General features: G+C 39.6%; 1 protein-coding gene across 1 annotated transcript; it reads right to left on the reverse strand.

Annotated features, from left to right (window-relative positions):
- Positions 1-1,652: 1,652 nt before the first annotated feature.
- Positions 1,653-23,273, reverse strand: htra3b (HtrA serine peptidase 3b). The gene is made up of 10 exons (XM_059354581.1): positions 22,700-23,273; positions 12,311-12,410; positions 11,584-11,716; positions 11,218-11,307; positions 5,154-5,348; positions 4,555-4,587; positions 4,282-4,396; positions 4,135-4,192; positions 3,102-3,197; positions 1,653-2,983 (listed from the first exon to the last, which is right to left on the reverse strand). The coding sequence occupies exons 1-10, from the start codon at positions 23,115-23,117 to the stop codon at positions 2,815-2,817; spliced, it is 1,407 nt and encodes a 468-aa protein (XP_059210564.1). The 5' UTR covers positions 23,118-23,273; the 3' UTR covers positions 1,653-2,814.
- Positions 23,274-24,366: the final 1,093 nt, after the last annotated feature.

The following is a 24,366-nucleotide window of genomic DNA, read 5'->3' on the forward strand; positions in this document are numbered from 1 at the left end:
ATCAAGGAAGACACAACCCCCTGAAAACTAAATGGGTAACCTCCACCTCGTCACAATCTATACGTCAAAGAAAAATAACAAATCTCTGTCACAAACACAGACCAGAGCTATTGGTGTGATTGGATCCTTCTCAACTCCACAAGCTCAGAAAGCCTGAGGGCTGCCCATATATCCGTACCAGCTGTGCCTTGATGATGGCATTATTTAACTTGTCCGTCTGATAGCAGGATTAACAGGTGTTTTGAAACAAAGAGAGGGGTGAGCGATCATGAAAATGGAGATAACAGAGCACACTTTCAGACAACCAATTTTCAAATCATAGAGTCATTCACATGGAAAGTTCAAATCCTGCCGATCCCTGTGTGAGTGACCAGACGGAAGTTTGCGAAACTCTAATTTGGAATTTAAATGTTTAGAATTTAGGTTGAATGCTGCTTTTTCCCCATGCACAGCTACAGATAAAAATCAAGAGTAAATTATTAGTTCTATACTCTGCAGTATTGGGTTTCACAGGTGGCCATGTATGATTGTTTCTGACTCGTGTGATCCACAACTTCCCACCGGAAAGAGAGTGAACTGCAGCTTCGCAGACAAGGTTCAGTTAGCCGCTGCATTAGCTCAAATTCAGCCATCACAAACCCCGGTGCTACGGGTTTGATCCAAGACTGCACACACTCAAACACTATTTTGCTGGTTAGGCCAACAATGCCAATGGCAACCGGCCCACTGTGCGCTAGGGTTTTCCCTGGCTAAATTTGAGTTGTTTCAGCTGTTTACTGATGATCTCTCTCTGAAACTGCCCTCTGCTCTCCTCCAAACCAATTGTCCCACCAGCAGGGAGATACAATAGCAGGCTACTACAAATAAATGAATCATTGAAGTGACGAAAATTGGCCCTATTCAGAAATTCCAAAGGTGTTGGGGGAAAGGAAGAAGGGGTCAGGCACTGTTTGAGCATCTGGCTAGTACTGTTGTTGGAAGCATACTAGTACTCTAACTACCCGGCCGTTGTCAACTAAGGTAGGCTCCGTGATATCCGGATTAACTAGTGTGAGTTGTCTTAGCTTCCAACATGATTGACCATTGAAAACCAACAACAAGAAAGCTTTCCTCTTATTTAGGTATTTCTTGAAATCTGCCGTGTCAGTTGATAGTGTGATCGGCTACTTGCAAGTCCTCACCATTTTCAATAAAGCATTTAAAAAGAATTTCAGCAATTTTGAAAAAAAGCTGCCTGGCCTATATTCATTGTCCTTTAATCAATCCTTTATCAAACCACATACAAGTTCATTTCATTGCAGGTTTTACAAACTGATATGCAAAATATTCCTGCAACACTAATGGCTCCTTTGATCATACAACTGACATTCTGTACAAATTATTTAAAAAAAAAAGAAACATAGCACTCACTAATTGAGTTGGTCAAAAAGGATTGTCCATTGTATCTGCAGTGGACCACACTGATGGATGATTTAAGGCCAAATATAATATATATAATAAGGCCCAATATAAACCCTATTTTCATGATGCTGTTGAGAATCACCTGTAGAGGGAACTCAAATGATAAGTGATAAAAGCATAGTTGATGAAGGGGAATGCCTCTATAAAGTGCACTCCATTTTTATTTGATAAACACTGTCATCATCCATTCGGCTCCCTGTTCTCCTTGGGGAGGCTAATGTGTACCCAGTCCAGATGGAGTATACAGTATAATCCCTCCAGTGGATTATTGGTCTGCACCTGGGTCTCCTCTCAATTAGAAAGTGGCTAGTAAACCTCAAAAGAGAGGAATCCTGGAGAGAGCTTAATCAGATGCCTAAACCACCTCAAGTACGCCTTTCAATATGATAAGTAGCGGTTCTACTCTGAGCTTCTTCTGGTCTCCTAACCCTAACCTTAACACCTCGCAAATTAGGGTTAGAGTTATCATCCAAAGTTTATGGCCAATGATTAAGGGTTTGGATGTAAATCAAGACCTTTGCTTGTTCTGGCTCAGCTCCCTCTTCACAAGAAATCCATTTGGGGTGGCAAATTCAGAAGCAAGCTACTTCAATTGGATTTGGGTAAGGGGGACCATTGGTCCTCGCCAAGGACATTAGGGTCAAGTGTAGGGTGCCGCCATGGCTGAGGGTTTAAGAAGCAGGCCATGAGCCTTTGTGGCATCTCTATCTCAGATGAAGGTCAGGTGAACTGCAAAATGGGTGGCGAGTGAGGGATTTTGGTGTGCAGCGAAAACCAGTTCTAAGAAAAAGCAATGTGGATTCTGTCCTGGAGCATTGGACCCTTGCATGGATACAATGGGGTCATGGGACTTTTGTCAACTTTTGCATCACCACCTTCTTTTTACTAAAAATGTATCAATTTGACTGTAAATTCATCAACTGTGCTTTTATCTTTTTGTGATGTGCACCATAACATGCAGTCTAACAGCCATCATTGGCTGAATTTAACATCACATTTTTAAGGGCACTTGTACAGCAAATTTGTTTACTGTTGAGAAATGTAAAAAAAAAACAACAATACATGAAAGGGGTTTGGGCTCATGTAGGGTTTATAGGTGTGTACCTGTTCCAACATTGTATGCTCAGACCAGGTGGAAGGAACAGCTGTTAATCCTTGATACCAAAACTGCATTGCACCATGTCACCCATGGGCTCCTTTTCCTTCGGTACAGTTAACAGCCAGTTGATCAGAAGATGTGTGCGCTTGACAAAATTCCACTAGTCCAGAGCTTCCACCATCCAATGTGATCTTTCACAAAAATAGGGCCTCAGATGTTGGTTTAACTCTGCATTGGAGCAGTGTTTCTGATATCTACTGCATGATAACGTCAGGTTCGATGTTAAACAACAGGTCATCATTGTCCCTCCTGACCTCCAGCAGCAGGGCCGTCTCCTCCTGCAGCGCCCCCTGCAGGTCAGCTGTGGTCATTAGCGGTTTCCCATTCAGTTTCACAATAATGTCGCCATCTTTAATGCCACCTCTGGAGACAAAAAGAAGGATGAAGAGAGCTTGTTATAGAGAATTAATTTTACTTCAGGAATAAGTACCAAACTGTTTACTGCTTCTGTTTGAAGAATGAATAAATTAATTAAACCTACTTCTGAGCAGGTGAGTGAGGAACAACCTCATGGACATAAATCCCACTGGCAACATCAGGGAAGTCCGGGTTCTGCTGTTTTAGCTCTTCCGTTAACCTGGAACCAACAAATAAACAGTCAAAGGAATATCTTTGTGAATTTGAATTAATTTAATTCAGGAACCAAGAGATGTATAAATACTAATACATGCTGTTAATTGTTATTTAACCTTAATGTTACCCAAAAACATCTCTCTTTTTCAAGCATAGCCTCTTTTTCAAGAGTGTCCCGACTAACATTGGGGGCAAAAAGTAAAATGCAAACAATAAAAGACAGGTAGCATAAATATGCTACAAACATGACAATTATTAATGTGTTTCTTATGTTTGTCCCATAAAATGTCTGATCTTAACAATACTGATATCCAACTGTACAAAATTTGTCACTAGGGAGAAGGAATAATACAGTGCTAATACATTCATTATGAAAGACTAAATCCTAGGAGCAACCTTAATTACACCCTCAAACAAGCCAATAGGTATTCTGTCTGGAACCATAAAACACATATCAGGATCTAAAACATAATGAAAAGAAAATTAGCTAATTTTGCAATTCATGATAACTGTGAACTGCAGAGGGATTCATGCAGAGGGATTAGCATAAATCTTTATACACTGTTAAAAGAAAGTTCAAGCGTTGAGAGAGCCAATGCAATGAATAATTGTGTCATCACATCGAAATATGCTTTTTTATCGGACAAATTACGCAGGGAAGGGACATTATAAATGTGTAAATATTGGTATTTCCAATAAGGAAAAATGTGAATGGATCCCAAATAGATCCTTGTGGGACACCATTGCTTATTTAAAAGCTTTGGATTTAAATATTACTGTAATGTAACGTCACACTTATGTCCAGTAACTCTGAAAGAAAGCAGCAGTTGAGTTTTCCGACAAAATTGAAAATTATTATGAAATTGACCAATTGAATTCTTATTCTTCTCTTTTTGCTGTATTTTACATTAACACGATTAAAATCATTAGTCCAGACTTACGCTGGCGTAATTGTCAGCATCCTGATTCCGATGAAACGCTTCTTTATTGACCTCACATCTGAAAGAGACTCCAGTTAGTTTCTGTATATTCAACAGGATACTAGCAAATATTCCATCCTAGCCCAGTGACATCACTGTCAGGCTCACCTTTGCTGTGCCTGTCGAGTGAATCGTTGAGGAAGCGAGTTATCCTGTCGGAGGGAATAGCAAAGGAGATTCCTGCTGCAACCTTTAGGGTGTTGATGCCAATCACTTCGCCATCCTTAAATACAAAAGGAGAAGCAGGATCACGTCAAAAAAGACAGTAGATAATGTTGCTAGGTTGAATATAAATTGCATAATTGCATTTTTCTGAGCAAAGTTTACCAGCCAAGATATTTAACAGCAGTCAAGCTTTGAGGTATGAAACTTAAGGCTTACCAAATTAACAAGAGGTCCTCCTGAATTCCCGTACTGTGAAGGAGAACACACACACAAAAAACATATTGTGGTGTACAAAACAGCATAAACACCTTTCAATTAGGGTTGGGTACCAACTGTACATTCTTTCGGTACTTCTCTCTCTCAGATGACAAAATTATTATTTCATTCTGCCTGTCAGTCAGTCACCAGGGTATAGTGTGCTTCATCAGAAGACTGCCGTGTGTCTCGAAAGAGGTGTACATGCAATTATATGCATTATACTGTATTGCAGCTAGTGTTCTCTGTGCAGAGTTTTAAGAAGTGTAACCAGACTTTAGAGAAGGAACGGAATTGCGATTCTCCAGCATCATGTTCAAGTCAGTGATTCAATAGCTAACCTACTCTCCGCTCTACAAGCACACATATGGACAGGGGAAGTGCTCTCAGGTACCGATTTATTTAACGTCAATTGGTACTCGGTAGAACGGACGTAATTCAGTCAGTACCCTTATAAGTACAGATTTCAGTACTCAACCCTATTTACAATATGATTTTCATAACCTAGTGCACTGCTTAGCCATACATTTGTCTCATGTTTTTTCTTGATTTGTTCTCACATTGATAATAGCATCTGTCTGGACGTAGTCCATGTCAGAGTCCCTGAGGCCCAGCTCCTTGCCATCTCTCTGGGCGGTGCTCACGATGCCAGTGGTGACAGTGTTCTGGAGGGCGAAGGGGCTGCCGATTGCAACCACAAACTCCCCAGGCCTAAGGTCTGCACTGTGGCCTAGGAACAGTACAGGCAGTTTCACCTGCAGGAGAAAAGGAACAGACAAAAGGTAAGATTGCGGTCTAGTAGGAATGAAGGAGACTTGGGGAACCATTTACAAGCAAGGAAGCACAATAATTCACATTCACACCTACATGCTTTGGACTGTGGAAGGAAACTGTGAAACTGCTTGTTATCACATTGGAAGATCATGTGGGCAAAAAAACATACCGAATAAATTTCTTCCTTTTGGGTACATGTTATTTAAAGACCATATGAACACAACATTCAATTTAACTTGGGATTGAAACCTAAAAACTACAATTACTGCCTCATGGGTGTATGCCTTCCCCAACCCACCAAATTGCAGTTTACATTCATATAACCAGTGGTTCCCAACCTTTTTCTTGAGGGACCCACATTTTTACCATTGTAAATTTTGGCGACTCCCCCATTGTCCATTGCTTCTATGAAGCCGAACTCAATGTAACTTTCATGGTACCCTCTCTTTTTCTTTTTGAGATATTCAGCATTTTCGTCTCCCTGACGCTTCGCCATTTTTCCATTAGCTCTGTTGTTAGGTGAGGTTGCCGCTAGGTGAGGTTACCTGTGTATACTGCAGGAGGGATGTTACACATGTCCTTATTCTTGCGATATAGCCTTTATTTTCAAACTTTTCTATAGTGATTTTTCTATTTAAATAAATGAATAAATGTTTAATGTATCCCTTATTTAGTTGTTTTTGTCCCAGTAATGAATTACATGCTGACTCATCTATATTTAACACATTAGATTTATTACATCCCTTAAAATCAGGAGGGCTTCGCGACCCCCCATGGATCTTTTTGTTCTTCCAGATGTGCTCCTGCTTGGTTGAAACAAAAACCTGCAGCGACATGGCCCTTTCATGGATCAGTTTGACACCCTTGAGCTAACACTAGTGCTAGCTACTAAGCATTTTTAGCATCCTATCTTAGGATAGACCTCGCAGAGTCCAAGTGGATTTTTGTGGTGGATGAAGAAACTCTTTCAAGGCATCCCTGATACGTATATCATGCTCACAAGAATGGGACATATAGACAACTGCCACAGGTGCTGCAGGCATGCATTTTTGTTGAACTATAGGTTAAAACCAGAGGTTGCACTGCAATGTCAGAAATAGTCAAAACAGTTTATTAAGGTAATAACTTTTAATGTTCACCTCCATATGGTTGTAGAGCACCTCTCTACAACAACAGTGAACAGTAAAATATGTATGCTAACCTGTATGCTGTATGAATGCCTTTATTCAAAGAAAACGTACTAGAATTTATCCTGCTTGTGAAAAGTTGAACCTTCTGTTAATCTGCACTGCATTCTTTCCTGAACCAACCTCTTCCACAGCTGTGGAACCGCTGCACCTCTGCTCATGAATCAACCATACACCCAAAATGACCTTATACATTTAAACTTTGCACACTCAGGGAAAAAAATAATCCAGTGCTTTAAATATAACTGCAGTGTTGATGACTTCAGTGTGTGACACACACAGTTCAAAGAACCCAGTGTGAAAGTATGGCAAATAGAGGGTATCAAAACCTCACACAACCAACAATCAACTTGTGGAAAACCATGAATCAAAGCCCGATGATGATATCAGCTGTAAAACATACAAAGTAAAGTCAATAAAAGTACATTTAAAAAAGTGTAAATTACCTAAAATATCAATAGGCAGCTTTAAACGGTGCGATTCTTACAAAAGGTAAGTTGTAAAGAGCCACAAAGAAAAAGGGAGGGGATATGATGAAAAGATGGGTGGAGGAGGTGAGAGGAAAGGGAGGAAAAGAACGGAGCTGAGTAGAAACACATGGTCAGCAGACAGATGGTGTGACGGAGGAAGAGAAGGAATGAGCAGAAAGCATTTCTTTAAGGTGGAGTACTTTGGATTGTGTTGCTCTTTCTCTCACTCCTCCCTGCTTTTCCCTGACTCAACTCTCAGTTCTGATGCAGAGATGTCGAGCGAGGTTAAACTGATATTGGGTTTTGAAAGCAGATATTTTTCCACTGACTATCCAATGACCCACCCATTGGTGTCTTCATCCCTAAAACAAATCCTGTGTGGCCAAAGATTGTTTAAACCCAAAGCAATATAATTAATTTGTTGAGAAAATCCCCAAGTTTCCAAAGATACCGAATCAGGCTCTCCAGCTGAATTCATGGGTAATATTTATAAAATGAGGCAAAAGGGATCTGGAATATTTCCATTCAATGGAATGTGGCTGTTTGCCACTTGAAAAAACAACTATTCATTTAACCAAATCATTGCTAAACCTCGACACTTTGTGGCCTAAACCTTACCAAACATTGGACACATTCCTATCCTTCCTAATTAGTGTGGTCAGTCTAAATTTCTTATCTAGCATAAAGAAATTCAAGCTAAACTTTTTCCTTTTTTTGCACTGTCCCATGTGCCAGACACAGAAACAATTTGCTTTGTCTGAAAACTTTTCTGGACTTGGCGTTTGGGGTTTAAATGGTTTCACCTTTCATGACATGCTGGACATCCCCTGCTTCTTTTCCCCGCTTAATGTGGCTCTTTTTTCCCCTAGTTTGAGCGGAAGGGTGCCACCCAAACTGGGCCATCAAATAATGGATTGCAGCACACATCCGTTTGGCATCATTTAGAGGTTAGGAATAGTTCCAGCTCCTCAGCAAGCCCATCTTGAACTTCAACTGTTGGTATCCAAGGCTTTCCATAGTCACAAAACCATGAGTGATACCAAGAGTAGGAAAAAAACACTCTCCCAGCTCATGACTGCACCCCTGGCTTTCTGGGAGAAGGCTTTACTTTTTCCATATTCAACCTTCAAATCTTTTAGTAACCTTAACCAAAGTATTCTTATAGCCTTAAATTAGCCGTATGTGGGCTGTATGGTGCCATATCTATAAACAGAAACCTGCGTATGGATGCAGAATTTGTAGGCAAAGGGATATGGCTTTGGTAAGCGTTGTGGTTTCCATTTGTAGTCTGTAGTCCTAGTAGCATTGATTAATATTGTTTGAGTTGGCTTTGGTTGCATGTGAGTAAATGGTCAGAGTAGACAGCAAATGAGGCAAAACGCATTGGTCGAAATGAAATCTCTGAGCCCATCATCTGATGACAATTTAGGTTCATATTAGTTTGTAAAAACTCTATTTTGGTAACACTTTACCATTTATAAATGATTGTTATTGTAAACAGTTTATTAATGTTTAATCATCATTTATAAAGCGTATATAGGCCATTTAGAATGGTAAATACATAATGTATTAATCTTTAACTAACTAAATCATTCATAAATGGCAAATAGATGGTATATTAATGTAAATTTATAGTTACTTTACCATTAAACAATTAAATTAAAATTAGTGTATTAAGTTTAATAGTTTTAGTTGCACTGATTGTAACATTTTAACACCATATTAAGTATGCTAATGATTTTGAAATGATTCATATACCTTTAAGAAATTGGTTGAAAACATTTAAAGATTAAATATGTATAGCACTTTGTAAATGGTTAATAATTGGTCTATAAACCATCTATAAACATTACTTAGCTGTTATTATAAAGTGTTACCCTTTTTTTGCAATCAAATATCCATCAGAAACTGGTTACTTCTGAAAGAATCTGGTCATAGAGGTCGTCTCTTAGCTCCAACTCCATTCATGCATCAACCCCATTTTCCTAAGAGGCTCAATCATCATCAGGTCAATCACCATTGAGTAGGGCTGTCCGACCTGAGTTGGCTGTCTCATTTCTCAACTTTTTGAAAGACTGGAACTTGTCCTGATTACATGCTTTGTTGGACTCTGAATTCTCCTGGTCTTGAGCTCTGCTACTGAGAACTGGTCCAGTTGATCCTGGCAGCTGATTTGGGATCAATTGTGCCTAATTGACTGACCCTACCAACATGAGGCGTTAGGTTAGTCTGATGTTATGGCAGGTCGTGTTTGTAGATAGATTATTTCTTTTAACCATGAGACCTCAATACCTATATTAGCATTGGAAAGACACTATTGCCTTGTGTAGTCTAACAGGACTCAATTTGCTCTGGAGTATGTTTCGACTTAGTCTGGACTGCCTTTGGAGTCTGTTTGAATTGGATCCAACTTGACGTGGTTTTGGATTTGACTTGGACTCAATTATGTTGGTCTTGACTACGTCGATTGTGCAGGACACATATCTTGGTTTTGGTGTTAAGAAAGCAAACAAAGATTTAATTTTCAAAAATATAGTTGATAAACAAGGCATCTAATGCACATATGAACTGTTAATTACATTTTTCAACTGTGGCCAGTAAGAACCCAGTAAATCAGCAAACAACTAAACCTGAGTTGGGAATTGACGCAAGACCAGCACATTAAGAAAATCCCCCATTATTCCCTGAGGTGGTATGAGCTGTGGATGTGCTGTACACTCGAGCTGGAAGTATTTGCTATTACCTCAGGGGAGGTTTGGATTCTGACTGTGGTCCATTACCCCACCCTACAGTATAACACCACTGTGAACCTGGAGACATGACACACACTATTAACACACACATTTAGTGTGCTGACCTTGATCAAAGGCCAAGAAATGCTCTTTACCCTGCTGGAGTTTTACTGTGCTAATGGAGGCCATGAGGCGGGTGGATTAAAGTTACAGTAAACTGTGCAGTCCTCATTGTAAACAGAGACTGTTTTGATCACATCTAAAGTTGGTATTTAAGACATTTTGAATTAGTTTCCTATCTTAAAAACACATTTGCCTGTGTTTAGGGGTCTGTCACTTTTGATGCCTCCAATGCCACCAACACCGCCTCCCACCCTCTGCAGAAAAAATGTGGGAAAAGTCATCAAAATACTGCTCAACAGCATCACTAGTGGTCAACACACTGTGCTCAGACCAGATCTGGCGGTGCGCCAATTAGCTGCAGTGTTGTGTGGGGATGTAGGAGTTTGACTTAAATTATCCATTTATGTGACTTTGTGTTATTAATTTTATCCCTTTAATTTTCAAGTTGGGTCTGTTTCAACTTTTCCATCGCAGATTGTTGTTTTTTTTGGACATCCCCTGTGCAGCTGACCGCCGCCTGAACTGGGCTGAACTTGACAACAGAGGGTTAACTGCTATAGCCTTTTTTGGTCTGGAAAGACCAGTACATCATGGCAACAAACACAAGACATCAAGAACATCTAACTGAACTGGAAATAGTCTCTGTCTGTCTGCCGTTGACTTTGACGGGTGTAAAATCAAAACATATCACAGAATGTGTCTCTTTTTTTGTACATATCTGGATGTGTCTGGGATTACCTAAACAATAATATTTCTAGTACCTTCCCCTAATGCTTCTCAAAGAGCTGCAACCACTGCATTAGAAACCAAAGGAACATGACAGTTTTTTGTGTCAATCTTGAAGGCTGAGATGAGGTGTCATGTCTGCAGTACCTCACCAATCATATGTGTCAATCTGCTGCAATCTACAGTGTTAATGTAAAAAACATCACTCTGGCCTGACATTGCCTGACCATGGTTTTCCCATCTTCACTTCAGTTGTATAACAGATGTTGATCTAATGCACATCTGGTTTCAGGAAACATGAAACAGAAATTTGGACAATGTGGTGCTCCAGTACTGTCTGTTTACCTTCTGTTGTGAATTTTGCATTTTATTTGAATGAAGTGATGGAAAACTATTTCACCCATGCTGGAGCCAAAAAGCAAAGAGTCATCTTTTATGTAGGTTATAGTATAAAGCAACAAATAGAGGGGAAACCAAGGAACATTTACTCTGACGCACTTTTGGTTTTCTATGGCTGGCTTGTCGATACTCATATGACTACAATGGTCTGGCTCAAACAATTATGACTTTCTCAACAAGCAATAAGTAAGAGTAATAAAGCCGTACACTGACCTGTGAATTTATTTTGATGGTAGCAATGTCTGACTTTTTGTCAATGTCCTTGATACTGGCTTCATATACATCCCCATTATGCATCTGGACCTTCAGGAAAGAAAGGAAGTATGAGATTTCAAGAAAATTCAAGCTAATTCAAAGCAAAGGATGAGGTTTGATCAAAGTTAGCTTTGTATCAGGTACAGTTGTACAATTTCTCCATGCTAATGGCACGTGGTTAGCATAGCTTAGCATAATGACTGGGAACAGGGAAATGGCTAACCTGACTCAGTTTAAAGTTGAAAAAAATGCACATACTAACAGCTCTATGAGTATTTAAAAAGAAGCATAAATGATTGTTGTGAAGAAATGGTATTTCAGTACCTTGAGGTGCTGTTGACCGGACACTGGTGTGGTGCTGGAGACCACATGGGCGTTGGTGACAATTAGTCCGTTATCTGACATCACGAACCCTGACCCACTCGACAGAGGGATGTTCCGACCGAAGAGAGGGTGCCTGGGTTGTGATTACAAACATCAGTAAATATAGCTCGACTGGCTTAGAGAGATATACAAGCTAAGGTTAGCTCAAAGTAATGACGAAACAGTTAAATAGATTAGCTTAAAGTAGTCTCATTGGATAAACGTTAATGTTAATGGATGGTTGAAATAGTTGCCTAAAAGTACTGACTAAACAGTTCCAATAACCGGTTTAATGGATAAATGTTTGAAATAGCAAGCTTAAAGTAATGGCTAAATGTAGTGAAGTGACAACGAAGCTTCATGAACCATTTTCTTTATTTTCTGAGCCCACTAGATGACGCTCTTTGTTCAACAAAGGGCTGGAAACACAATCAATTACCATTGCTAGAGCCTTTTTTAAGCCAAGACCACCATCTAGTGGGGTTGAAAAATAAAGCAAATGGTTCATGAAGCTTCATTGTCACTTCACTAGCTAAATGGTTATCTCAGACCATACTATATAATATTATTATATCAACCTTATGGAACCCCTTTGTCCCCCTTGTTTCTTGGATTCCCATGAAGTCACATGTCCCAAACACACAAACACGATATTATAACACCTACAAACACACACACAGGTCAGTACCTGAGGAAGAGTTCGATGTGGACCACAGCTGGGGCGATTTTCTCCACCACATCAGCTATGAAGTTGAACTTGTAACGAGGACTGGCAACATTTGAAGGACCTATACTGGCAAGAAGAATTATGTATTTTAATAATCAGTCAATACTTGGATTTAGGAATAGTTAAATTAAACAAATACTGACATAAGTTATTCAGACAAAGAGGACTTTCTTAGATCTAAAACAGGCATGGCAACTTTTGTGATGCAACTTAAATCATACATAAACAAGTCAAAATGGAATCCTAAAATCTTGGGGTGGGCAATATGACTTAATACCATCAAAATGCTGTAAAATGTCTATCATATATTGTTTCTATATGGTTTCTATCACAATGTCAATAAAAGCAGATTCTGGTCATATCGCCCAGCTCTAATAAAAGTGAAATGAGGACTTGCTCCAATGTGCATCTATCAGTATGTTATAATGGCACTTAGGAGTGTAAATAGTGTTGGATTGATTTTAAATTAACAGTTTGATAAAAGGAGGTTTCTTTTGTGTGAACAGTAATATAATAGTGAACAGATTTGGACCAATAAACTCGGTTTACACAACGTTATCTCAGTTTCTTCCCACAAGGGCCTCTTATATCTTATCTTAAGTCCTTTTATCTGATTTAATCCATGAAATATGCAGTGACACAGTCAGAAGAGTAAATCTGTGTCAGGACATTGCAACCCCCCCTGTTCCATGACCCAAATATTAACAACCCACCCTTAACGGCACAAATCTGGAAGCATTGAAGGAAAACCAAGTTTACTTTGCCAGGATCATGTCAGAACCTTCTTTACTTTTCTAACGTCTCTACAGCTGCAATGTACGCTGCTGAGCCAAGTCTGCCTTTGAGGAAATTGTGGTTTCTGATTTTAGACTGAAAAGAGATTCTCAAATGACAGGCAGAATCCCACCAAAGGCTGATGCCAGTGGGTTCAAGTCTTAACATAGTCTCCTATAACATAGCCTTAAAAATGATTCAATCACCATTCAAATATTTTTTTAAAAAAAGAATAAAAAAGGAGAAACCTAATTAAGTAATTAAGTAATGAATAAATTGTGGAATGGATAAAATGGATTAAATTAGGAATCTGAGACAAGAATTTTTTTTACAGTGAAATAGCAAAGCTATTACAACAAAAAAATAAAAACCTAAGGAAGCTCAGATCTGATTTGATTATAAACTGATAAAGTGGGTTAGCGGTTTGAACTGGTAACTTGTCAAAACATGGTTTTACGAAAGAGGTGGTCTCAGTCCGTATCAGTATCCAAGGGAGAGGAAGACACAATTTACATTTGGTATTAAAATGCATTTTGGGCGATGGGATTACAAATGATCAGCACTATACTGCAAATGATTAAAAAAACTAAGATTTAGAAGTGTTAGATAATTTATCCTGTTTTAAGAGTTCATTTCTTATTTTAAGTGTTCAACATGCTTATTTCTAGATCTCAATTCAAGAAATATTGTCAAGTGAAATTATCTGTCCGTGCAGCAAGATAATTTCCCTCAGATTTAGTGTTTTTACCTTGTTATTAGACACCCCTTTTTTGCAGTGTAAAGACAAGTGTAAACAAGGTCCAAGATGCATTGTGATCAGGTGTAGGATGCAGTTGGTCACATATTCTGTAGTATAAACGCAGATGCATCCTGATGCGTCCCTGACAAGGACATCATTGGAAAATACATCGTCATTGCAGGCTGTGTGGTGGTTGATTTGATGACAGAATGCCAACGTTCAAGAAATGGGGAGGATGTACATGGTTGGAGTGTCTACTGTCATGGCTGCAAATGAGTCTGGACAGATGCAAACTTTGGTTTGGACCTTGATTCAGACCTTAAAGCCCTAAGGCTTTTCATTTATATGAATAGGAGCCAGAAACTGGAATGAATTTAAACCCTAACCTATTTTCATTTACACATAATTATTTATCCACTGGTAAGATGTTTTTGTTAGTGCGGCTGTACAGTAAACTGCAATGGCATAAGTGAGGACCTGCCAACAGTCAAAAGGTTTTTCTATTAAAGAGGTAATGTACACTTCCACAAAAAGTGAGGAAACTGCTGCTGCTGCTGGTAGAAAGCTCATATAAATGACTTTCTCTGTGTATGAGGGTTCCCCAGAGAGACACACTGACCAGATGGGGAGTGTTTAAAACAGCACATGTGAAAGCTTCATGACCCGCTACTTTTTAAGGGAAAAATACTTTGTTAAAAAAAACAAGTTGCCTAGGTAGTCGAGGACAACTTTATTAAATACTTTACTACTAATCTAAATGGGCATTCACCACAACCGATTTGGGAGTTGGGACTTGCAGGTCAGTCACCCATATATTATAGTTTACCACGCCCGTAATGCTCCAGTGACATATTGTGTGTGTGTGTGTGTGTGTGTGTACGCCAGCCACATACCCTTTTAACCCAGACAAAATAAAGGGTTTGTGATCAAAGGGAAATGTAAATAGAGTCTGCCACAACTCTGGGCTGCAGGGACTTCCTGTTTCCTCAGTTGATATCTCCAATTGGAATATGTGTGTGTGTGTGTGTGTGTGTTTCAGATGATTGTAACCCCGTTAGTGAGGATTGTGGTGATGTTTGTAGCGGTCAGTACAGTAGCAATCTGTTTGATTCATCAGCACAAAACAGATGGTTCATATGTCCGTCTGCCTGTCCAGTAAAACATATCCTGACAGCTACGGGCCACACAGGCAGGACATTTACTGTGGATATGTGTTGTTCTTAAAGGGATAGCTGGACTATGGATGAGTACCTCATACAACCCCACTTTACAAAATCCAGTGTACAACCCTGATTCCAAAAAAAGTTGTGACATTGTGTAAAACTTAAATAAAAATGAAAAGCTTTGGTTACCTTTTTGACATGTATTAATTAAAACTGTACAATGACAAACTATTGAGAACAATTGAGAACTATTAAACAATAGGCACATTTCCATTAGGTGCTTTTCCCTCTAGTGAGCCGCTAGGGGTGTGACTTGGGAGAGAGGATCCGCCCAAGATCCACTCAACTTCACCAGTTAGCGGCTCAGAAACTACTGAGCGATTTCGTGCATGCATTTCAACATCATTTGCAGACTGGTGCAAACTGGATGCTGAGCAGTTAACAGCTCCTGCTCTGCTGACTGCAGCTTGGAGAGACTGCTGTGGGAGGACTAGGCCGCTTGTGAGTGCTTTGGGATGGCGCTACTCGTTAAGAAGAGTAGGAATGAGTCTACAATAACACCAGAAAAAGTCGCTAGATTTGTTGCTAGTCGCTTTTTTGAAAAAGAGTCCCTAGAGGGGTCTGAATAGACGCTAAATATAGGAGACAAGTCACTAAGTTGGCAACACCGATTGTCGATCTGTTGTCACATTCGGACTCTGTTGGTTAGCTGCTCAGAAAGTACTCAGTTGAAACACGCCTAATTTCACTTTTAGAACTTTAACAATTATTGTCCTCAGTTCCTGTATGTATTGTTAAAAGAAAGGGTGATGTAACGCAGTGGTAAACATGCTCCTGTCCAAACTTAATTAAATTTAGGATGAGTGTATATTCACAATATAAAATAAACCAGCAACTCTGACAAATTAATTTGGGACAAAAAATGAATTACGATAATACATTTTTATTTTTTGAATATGCTTTCATTGCAAAAAATTGTCTGCAAGCCTATTCTGTTAAAAAAATAAATTTTGAGAAAATCTTATCGTTAACCATGTATTGGAAATCATAGTCAAATATTGAGTGTATCGTCATTAGCTTATGATAGTCACAGAAGAGATTTTAATTTTAAAACTCATTATGCATGTGTTATACTAAAGCAGATGTGTATTTGAGTGCGTGGAGTCAAACTCTTATGCAATGTAGGAAAAATAACTGAACAATACTACCATGACATTTGGTATATTAAAGCTAGAATGTTAAAAACAAAGCTTATAACAGTAAAGGCAAAAAACTCTCTGCAAGTAAATCTACACAGTGTACAGAAATAAACTGAACTCAATGGCCGGAGGAGATGAGGCTAAAAGCTGATGGTTTACCTTTGTTTGGAACATTGCGGTAATGTGTTTGGCTGCAGTCTGCATGAAACATTTCCTCCAAGAAGCGGTCATGTCCTACTTTTACAAGTTTAGTATACAGCAGGAAAGTTCAGGCTGCACAGTGGGAGTGTGAGAGAGGGATGGAGAGAATGTGGGACAGACGAGGAGAGTAGAACAGCATGTAGTGAAAGAAGGATGATTGTTTCATGGCTGGTAACTTTTCTCCTAGTTTGGGTTTGAAAGGAGACAGTAGTCTAATAAACTGCTGGGACCTGCAGGCAGGAGCTTGTATATCAATGTGACAGAGGAAATGAGAAACATGTATGAGAGAAGGAATGTAAAACAACAGATGCTGGCATCGTTCCACAAGACTGTGTGTATGTGTGGACTGGATTCAGGGGAGAGGCAGGGTCTTTGTGCCCCCATGTGTGAAAAATAGCAACAAAAAGCAGAAGTGCCCTCTTGGATGCCCCCATGGTAGATATAACATGATAAAGTGTCCTTGGGTGCCTTTAAATAGAGAAAGTGAGGAAGTGTCCTCTAAACGTTCACATAAATGGAAAAAAATATAATGCTGTGCCCTCTATGGTGCCTGTAAATAGAGAAAAAGTGATAAAGTGCCCTCCAGAGTACCCTTCCAGTTAGGAAAAAGTGATAAAGTGCACCCCGGGGTGTCCTTCAAGTGGAGAAAATGCAATGAAGTGTCCCCCAAAGTACCCTTGCAATGGAGAAAACATGATTAAGTGCCCTCTAGGGTGCCTTCCTAGTAGAGAAAATGTAACAAAGTGCCCTCCAAGGTCCTCTTTAATGGATAAAATGTGATGAAGTACCCTATAGGGTGAAAACATGATAAGGTATAACCCAGGCTGCCTTTAAATGGAGAAAACCTGAGGAATTGCCCTCAAGGGTGTCCTTCAAGTGCCCTCTGGAGTGGCCTTAAATGGAAAACATGTGATGAAGTGCATTCTTCTGTGCCCTTCAAGTGGAGGAAATATGATGATGTGCTTTCCAGGGTGCATTTCTAGTAGAGAAACTGTGATGAAGTGCTGTCTAAGGTGCCCTTTAACTGAGAAAATGTGATTAAGTGCCATCCATTGTTCCCTTAAGTAAAGAAAATATGATGATGTGCTCTCCAGGGCATCCTTCAAGTGGAGAAAATGCGATAAAATGCCCCCCCAGAGTACCCTTCCAGTGGGGAAAACATGATAAAGTGCACCCCAGGGTGCCCTTAAATGGAGAAAACATAAGTGCCCTCTAGGTTAGCCTTAAAACTAGGAATATACGATGCCGTGCTAAACTAACTGATTCATTCTAGAAATCTTTATGTTTGATGTTGTCCCACTGCATGCAGTTGGTGCTCTTTTTATTTTTTTCGCCCCTGCCGCTCAGTCTGCCACTGTGCGGGTGTGTGTCTAAATTTCTAGAAAGCAGAGTTATAAATCTAGCTACGTTACCATCAAGATCATGATATTTATTGGCAGTGAATTTTACTTTACTGTAGCTGAGTATTTACAAAGCATGAAGAGGGTCATTTCAGTGCTCTGCTGCTAATTAACACCTGATGCTGGGCTGCTGCAGATGGTTCCTTCACGTGCCTGGAAAGCAGTGGGGCACAGAGGAAAGTGAAGGTTTTCTGCAACTAAACTTAAAGTTAAAGTCAAACTGTTTCGGAGCTGCAATCACATGCAGTCTTGTTCCTGAACAGCAGTAAACAGAGGGGATACAGCTGCCAGCGGAACAGAAAGGTCTGGCATCTATTAGGTTAACGAAATCCTTTTCCAGTTTGAGCTGTTACGTGACTCAGCTTCATCAGAGCACTCTGAGTAATGGGAAACACAGCAAGTCGAGCCTTTTGTTTTTAACTCAAGTAGTTTATGTGTGGAAGTTCTAAATGAAAGAATAAAATTATCAAATGTGATGAAGTACGATATGGATATTTTAAACCATTTCTGAATTGAATTTACAGAACATTTACTGTATCGTGATGAAAATATATACACTGTGTTCGCAGAGTTAAGCCATATCGTTTTCTGTTGTTGGAAAGTCTGTTGTAATATTTAAGATGTCATATCCCTACAATAGGTATAATCTTATTTCATTGTTGAGTTACATGCACTGTATTGCTTCCCTCAGTACCTCCTTGCCCTTTTCCACTTTGGCGCTCACGTTGGACTGCAAACGAGACGAGAATAAGCTACCTAGCGCTCCCACAGCGTCTCTACGTAACCCGTCACCGCTAGAAAATCGGTTGTAAGGAGCCTTCAGTTAGCAGCAGTAGCAATCCAAAATAAGCCACAGTGCAGCAGTGCTGGTTCCAAACAAACAGTGAACCATCCAGCCTGTTCTCCTGCCAAAAACGTTAATATAGGTTGGGTGTACAGGCAGCAAAAAAACGAGCTATATTTACGAATTTCACCGTCCGCTGTAATGTGGCCACTGTCATCTTGCTGACGTAATAGCGATTGACTAAATGCGGGAATCCGCCTTTTTAAACTTTGCTTGGCTGTCAGAGGTTGGGGTGGTGGATGGTTCCAACAAGTGGTGGACTTTCACCTAGGAGGGTGGGGTTCGCACCCCGTGTGAAAACAAAATCAAACCACTTTTAACTTAGGTTACGTGAAAGACATTTTTTTTATGTAACTTGCGGCAGTCACGTGACCCTTGTAACTACCTCATTTCCTGCATTTTCGTACATTTACTGTTGAAACTGTCTTTTATAAGGCCTAACCAGACATTTTTTGGCCTAAACCTAAGGTCAGTGGTTTTACAACATAACTCCACAGAAACTGCAGTCTTTTTTCACAACAGCGGGCTATACGTGTTTGCTATTTTTAGAACGCGCCGTTGTAGCGTGAGCTACGAGCCGCCCCGCGCCACGATACGTACATATGTGCCCTGAAATGTGAGCCGCAATATGTTCCTTCGTGCCGTAATTTGTGGTACTGACAGACGACCTCTTCTGCAGTTTCTGTTGGAGAACGTGTTGAACCATCAGCGTGGTCTGGAATCATTTGGGTTTGTGTTTTTGAATTTGAGTTGCTTCAATTGCTTACTGAAGGTCGGTCTCTGGAGCTGCAATCCTGAAGTTTTGAGCTTTTACATTACAAGCCTATTTAAACACTGGGATGTTTAATATTCACACACACACCAATGGCACAATTTGGGGTTTAGTGTCTTGCCGGGTTCAGGGAACGAACCACTGACTGTCAGACGACCGCTCTATCCTATGCAGCTTCCACTGGAATCTAATTCTACAAATAGTATAATACCAATAATATTAGTGAATCTTTATGTGCAATAATGCAGAAATGTCAAGTTTAAACAGAAGGTCAGCCGAATCGATGATCATTCTTAGATCCAAACTATTCATTACAGCCCTACTGAGAACCATGAATGTACAAAACTTTGCTACAAATCATGCTTTCATAGATGAGATATTTAACAGGCCATGGAACCTGTGGGGCTTAAAAAAAAAGTTAGGAGATCATTAAAGTCTTTGAGACTACACTAATGAGGCAGGTGCCCTTGAAAGCTCTGCCAAATAAGAAAGTTTAGGTGATGGTTTTGAAAGAGACACATGCAGGGATACGTCCAGGTCTTATCAGCAATAATGGAGGGGTCGAAAGTTCAGCAAGGGGAATGGCCAATAGGGGGACAAAGAAATGACAATTGTTTTCTAGGTGTATGAATTGTCCTTTTTTGGAAAGATGAGCAGAAGCACCAGGTTCGGACGATTGACGCAGGTTTATGTCTTCTGTACAAAAATACGTTTTTTTGGAAAGAAGTGGTACATTATGTTTGTGTGGCAAGTGGTCCAGTGCCATCATCTGGCCCAGGCCACTGAATTTTGGCACGACAAACCCTCTAGAGTTCTCAAGTTCTTCATTCATTCATCCTCTACCAGCACTGGTCTCCTATCCGTTTGTGAACTCTCAGTTCATGGAGGCAGCCCCCAGAGAAACTGTGCGACCACACAACAGTGCTGAGATACAATCTCCTCACATCCTTTCATGAAGCAGCTCCACTCTGTAAACAACGATTCTTTCAGAGCGAGACCTGCACATGAACTCTGTGTTTGGGTTGAGGAAAGATCTCGGCCAGTCTGCTGGACGGAATAACAACTTTTTACAGGAGGTGTGGTTAATTCCCACTGTCTGCTTTGAGCCAAATAACTGGTTCTGGTCTGCTTTTAACAGGCTGTTAATCCTGCACCTGCCCTCCAACCAGTGTTTATTGGTGCAGTGAAGCATTACTCTGGTGACCAAGCCTTATTATTGCAGCTCTTATTAATGTGGCGACAGGGCGGTTTATTGATGTGGAGGGTAAAGGGGCCAGACCGCATTCTCCTGATGAGTCAACATGGGATTGTGGGAAACACATTTCAAGTAACAGCAGACTGAAGTTAATTCATGGCCTGAGGAGTAGTGGTTCAAAAAACAACTGATATTGTTGTAACTAAACTGCTTAAGTGCACAAGTTATTGCTCTTCTGTTTTTTGTTGTTGTTGCCACAAACCAGGTGCATTGCCAGCTCCTTCTGGACGGGAGTAGGGCCGCCAATAAAGACGGATTGAAATCATATTTGTGACCCGGCCAACAGACACAAAACATTTAGCCACATACTGAATATCATTGATCTTTTCAGGATTTTATCAGGATCACTTGAAATGACAAGTGGAAATGCACCAATGAATCTGGTAATTTGACAATTTAGCAAATATTGTTGGGTTTTTTAACATATAAGATTAAATGTTTTTGATAATGATCCCTGAAATTTGTGTCTTAAAAAAGTGTCAGTGCTCTCTCGTGGATAAATGAGACTACACCGAAAGTTAACATACATTCTAATATACATGAATCTTTGGTAAGCTCAGTTTAGCTGACACATCAGCTGGGCTTTACTCAACTGCTATTCAAATGTGTAAAAATATGAAATATTTGATCTGTTGAAATGTAATATTCAAGTTCAACAGGTGATGGTTTGTTCTCCTTTGGGGAGTCTTTGTAAAACAATGTTGCTCTGATCTTTTGATGCACCACTAACGTACCTCTAATCTCTATAAACAGATGCCAGACTCTGTAGCAACAGGACAAGATTTTGTTAATGGATTTAGAGTCTGAATATTATTAACCACGCTTTGAGTAGGCTGGGGTGAGATTTTTTAAAATATCTCCATCCATATTATAATATCTGTTCATAGAGATTTTAGAGGAACATTGCCCTGACCTACATCACTACTTTTTGTTGGTGTTTAAGTTGCCAATCAGACTGTAAACAATGACTGGAAGAATACATAGATACCCTTATACCCAGAGAAACATAACTATAGTAGGAGTGAACGGACATTTATAGACCTCAGCTTGCTTTATGCTAAGAAATGTGTTGCATTATTGTGGATAAAGATTTATAGACCAAGTACTACTCAATGGATAATGGACAGATGTTAGCAAGCCTTCCTTTAGAGAGAATAACTTACATATTAAAGGCTAAACAGCATGTATTTGAGGACATATGGAGCCTTTCATCAACTACATTAAAGACTTAGATTTAACGGATGAAAAAGTGGATAACTAGTCTTTGTGGACAATGCAGATTCCGATCTTGTCAGATTCATATTGCTTTTATTATATATATATATATATATATATATATATATATATATATATATATATATATATATATATATATATATATATATATATATATATATATATATATATAATAAAAGCAATATGAATCTGACAATATATCTATATCTATATCTATATATATATATATTTATTTATTTAAATTCACACCAATTACAAACGATACTCAATTGTATATAGATTACCATTTTCTTTAACAGGAGGAGCATACCAGTTCGAAGTGTTATGTTTTGTTTGTTTTTATTTTTCTGTCTATGTAAACGCAGCTATCTTAAAATGTGGAAGTTGAATGATGATACATGAATGTAAAAGCTGTATGTCAAAGTGTTATAAACTGAAAATAAAATAAAAATATTGTGGGAAAAAAAATTGCAAAAAAATTATTTAAAAACAAAAATATTGCAGTATATTGTAAAAATTAAAAAACTAAAAACAAGTGTTTAAAATTTTCTTAACTCAGGATTTATATGATTAACAATATAATCTATTAATCTAGTGAAAAGTGCCTCTCTTTTAAATTTGTAATAAATGAATACACAACAAGGAATCTAAAAGTTAGAGTTTTAATGTTTGTATCCTCTTTTTGTTTTGTTTACCATTTATTTTGATTGTATATACAACTATTATGTCTTGTTTACCTAAAGAAGCAGGTAATGAATAAATCGTACCTGTGCTGCTCTCACACGGTCCCTTCTGGATCTGGCTGATGCTCGGCAGTCCCTGCTGCAGAGCCTTCCTGCTGGTGGCCTTCAGCTGGCACACGTTTCCGTACGTCTTCCCGTCGCTGCCGCACACCTCGTTGCCGTACTTGCACCGACAGAAGCCCTTGGAGAGCCGCTTGCCCGCCGGGTGTTTGCAGTCCAGTCCGTCCCCGCACGGCAGGTCGTCCTTGCGGCCGCACGGCTCGCCCTCTCCCTGCGCGCACACCAGGCAGCAGTTGCAGCGGTCCGGCACGTAGCCGCTGGGGCAGCTGGGGCTGGGACAGGTACTCACATCGCACCGTGTTGGACACTTGTCTTTGATCGGTTCTGCGCGGGCAGACTCCCTGAGGTACAGGAACACAGCTGTGTACAGGAGGATCTGCATTTCTAATGAAGGATGATGAACAAATGAAACTTAAAGAGGCGAAGAGAAGTTTACGCAGAGATCATACTCCCAGCTCTGCACTGCTCATCACTTTATGGACGCTTAAAATACAGAAATATCTTAAATATAACACAAATGCATCAGAATAAAACGATCCTGATATAGAGACTGCTCGCTGTAGCTTGGTTTTTATCTTGCAGCCGCGCGTAATTGTGCGTCCAGAGGACCAAGCATCTGGAGTATCCAGTGGACTGAGGACCCTAGGTGTCTGTCCTTCCTTTGCCCAGGCAGAGTGCACATCCACTCAGCTGGCAGAGTGAAGCCGGACAGAGGGAGGGGATGTGGGAGTAGCTGCGCTCCTGGAGGCGGGGCTCATGGCAGATGTTGGCAGCATCACTTTTACCGTGTTTGACCCCAGACTCAGAATAAGGAGGAGTGGAACCTGCAGAAGTCTGCAGGTCTGGTGGGACATTTAAAGGGGAGGCTGTTATCAGGATCATAGATTATAAATAATTGAGAGGGGTCCTTTTTATTAAGGTTACATACAGTACCACATTTTTACCATTGTAACATTTGCATTTAGTCATTTAGCAGAAGCGACCCGTAGAACCTGATAATGTAATAAATTACCGATAATGTAATAACCCCGATAATGTAATAAAAATCTACACTTGAGTCCATTGAAAATGTAATAAAACCTGATCATGTAATAACTTCCCGATAATGTAATAAAGTGCATTTCCCAATAATGTAATAAAGTAAAATTATTACAGTATTGGGGAATTATTACATTATCTGGACTTGCGAAATGAAGGCTAACCAGATAATGTAATAATTCCCCAATACTGTAATAATTTAACAGCAGACCACCCATTACTTGGGTTCAAGTGGTGATACTGTGTAGGCAACACTAGCTCAAGAGCTCTAGCGCCACCAACAGGTCAAAGTTGAATGTTTGTGAAAAACGGATGAACGGGTCAAAAGTTAATAAATGAGGTATCCATGACAACACACGAATGCATTCAACAGCTTCTTGAAATCTAAAAGGTGCTTGGTGTTATACTTTATTACATTATTGATAAAAAGTGTATTACATTATTGGGAAATGCACTTTATTACATTATCGGGGAGTTATTACATTATCAGGTTTTATTACATTTTTCAATGGACTCAAGTGTAGATTTTTATTACATCAGGGTTATTACATTATCAGGAATTTATTATCAGGTTCTACACGACTTACAGGAAG

The sequence above is a fragment of the Centropristis striata genome, chromosome 17 (assembly GCF_030273125.1).
Source record: "Centropristis striata isolate RG_2023a ecotype Rhode Island chromosome 17, C.striata_1.0, whole genome shotgun sequence".
Classification (NCBI taxonomy): domain Eukaryota; kingdom Metazoa; phylum Chordata; class Actinopteri; order Perciformes; family Serranidae; genus Centropristis; species Centropristis striata.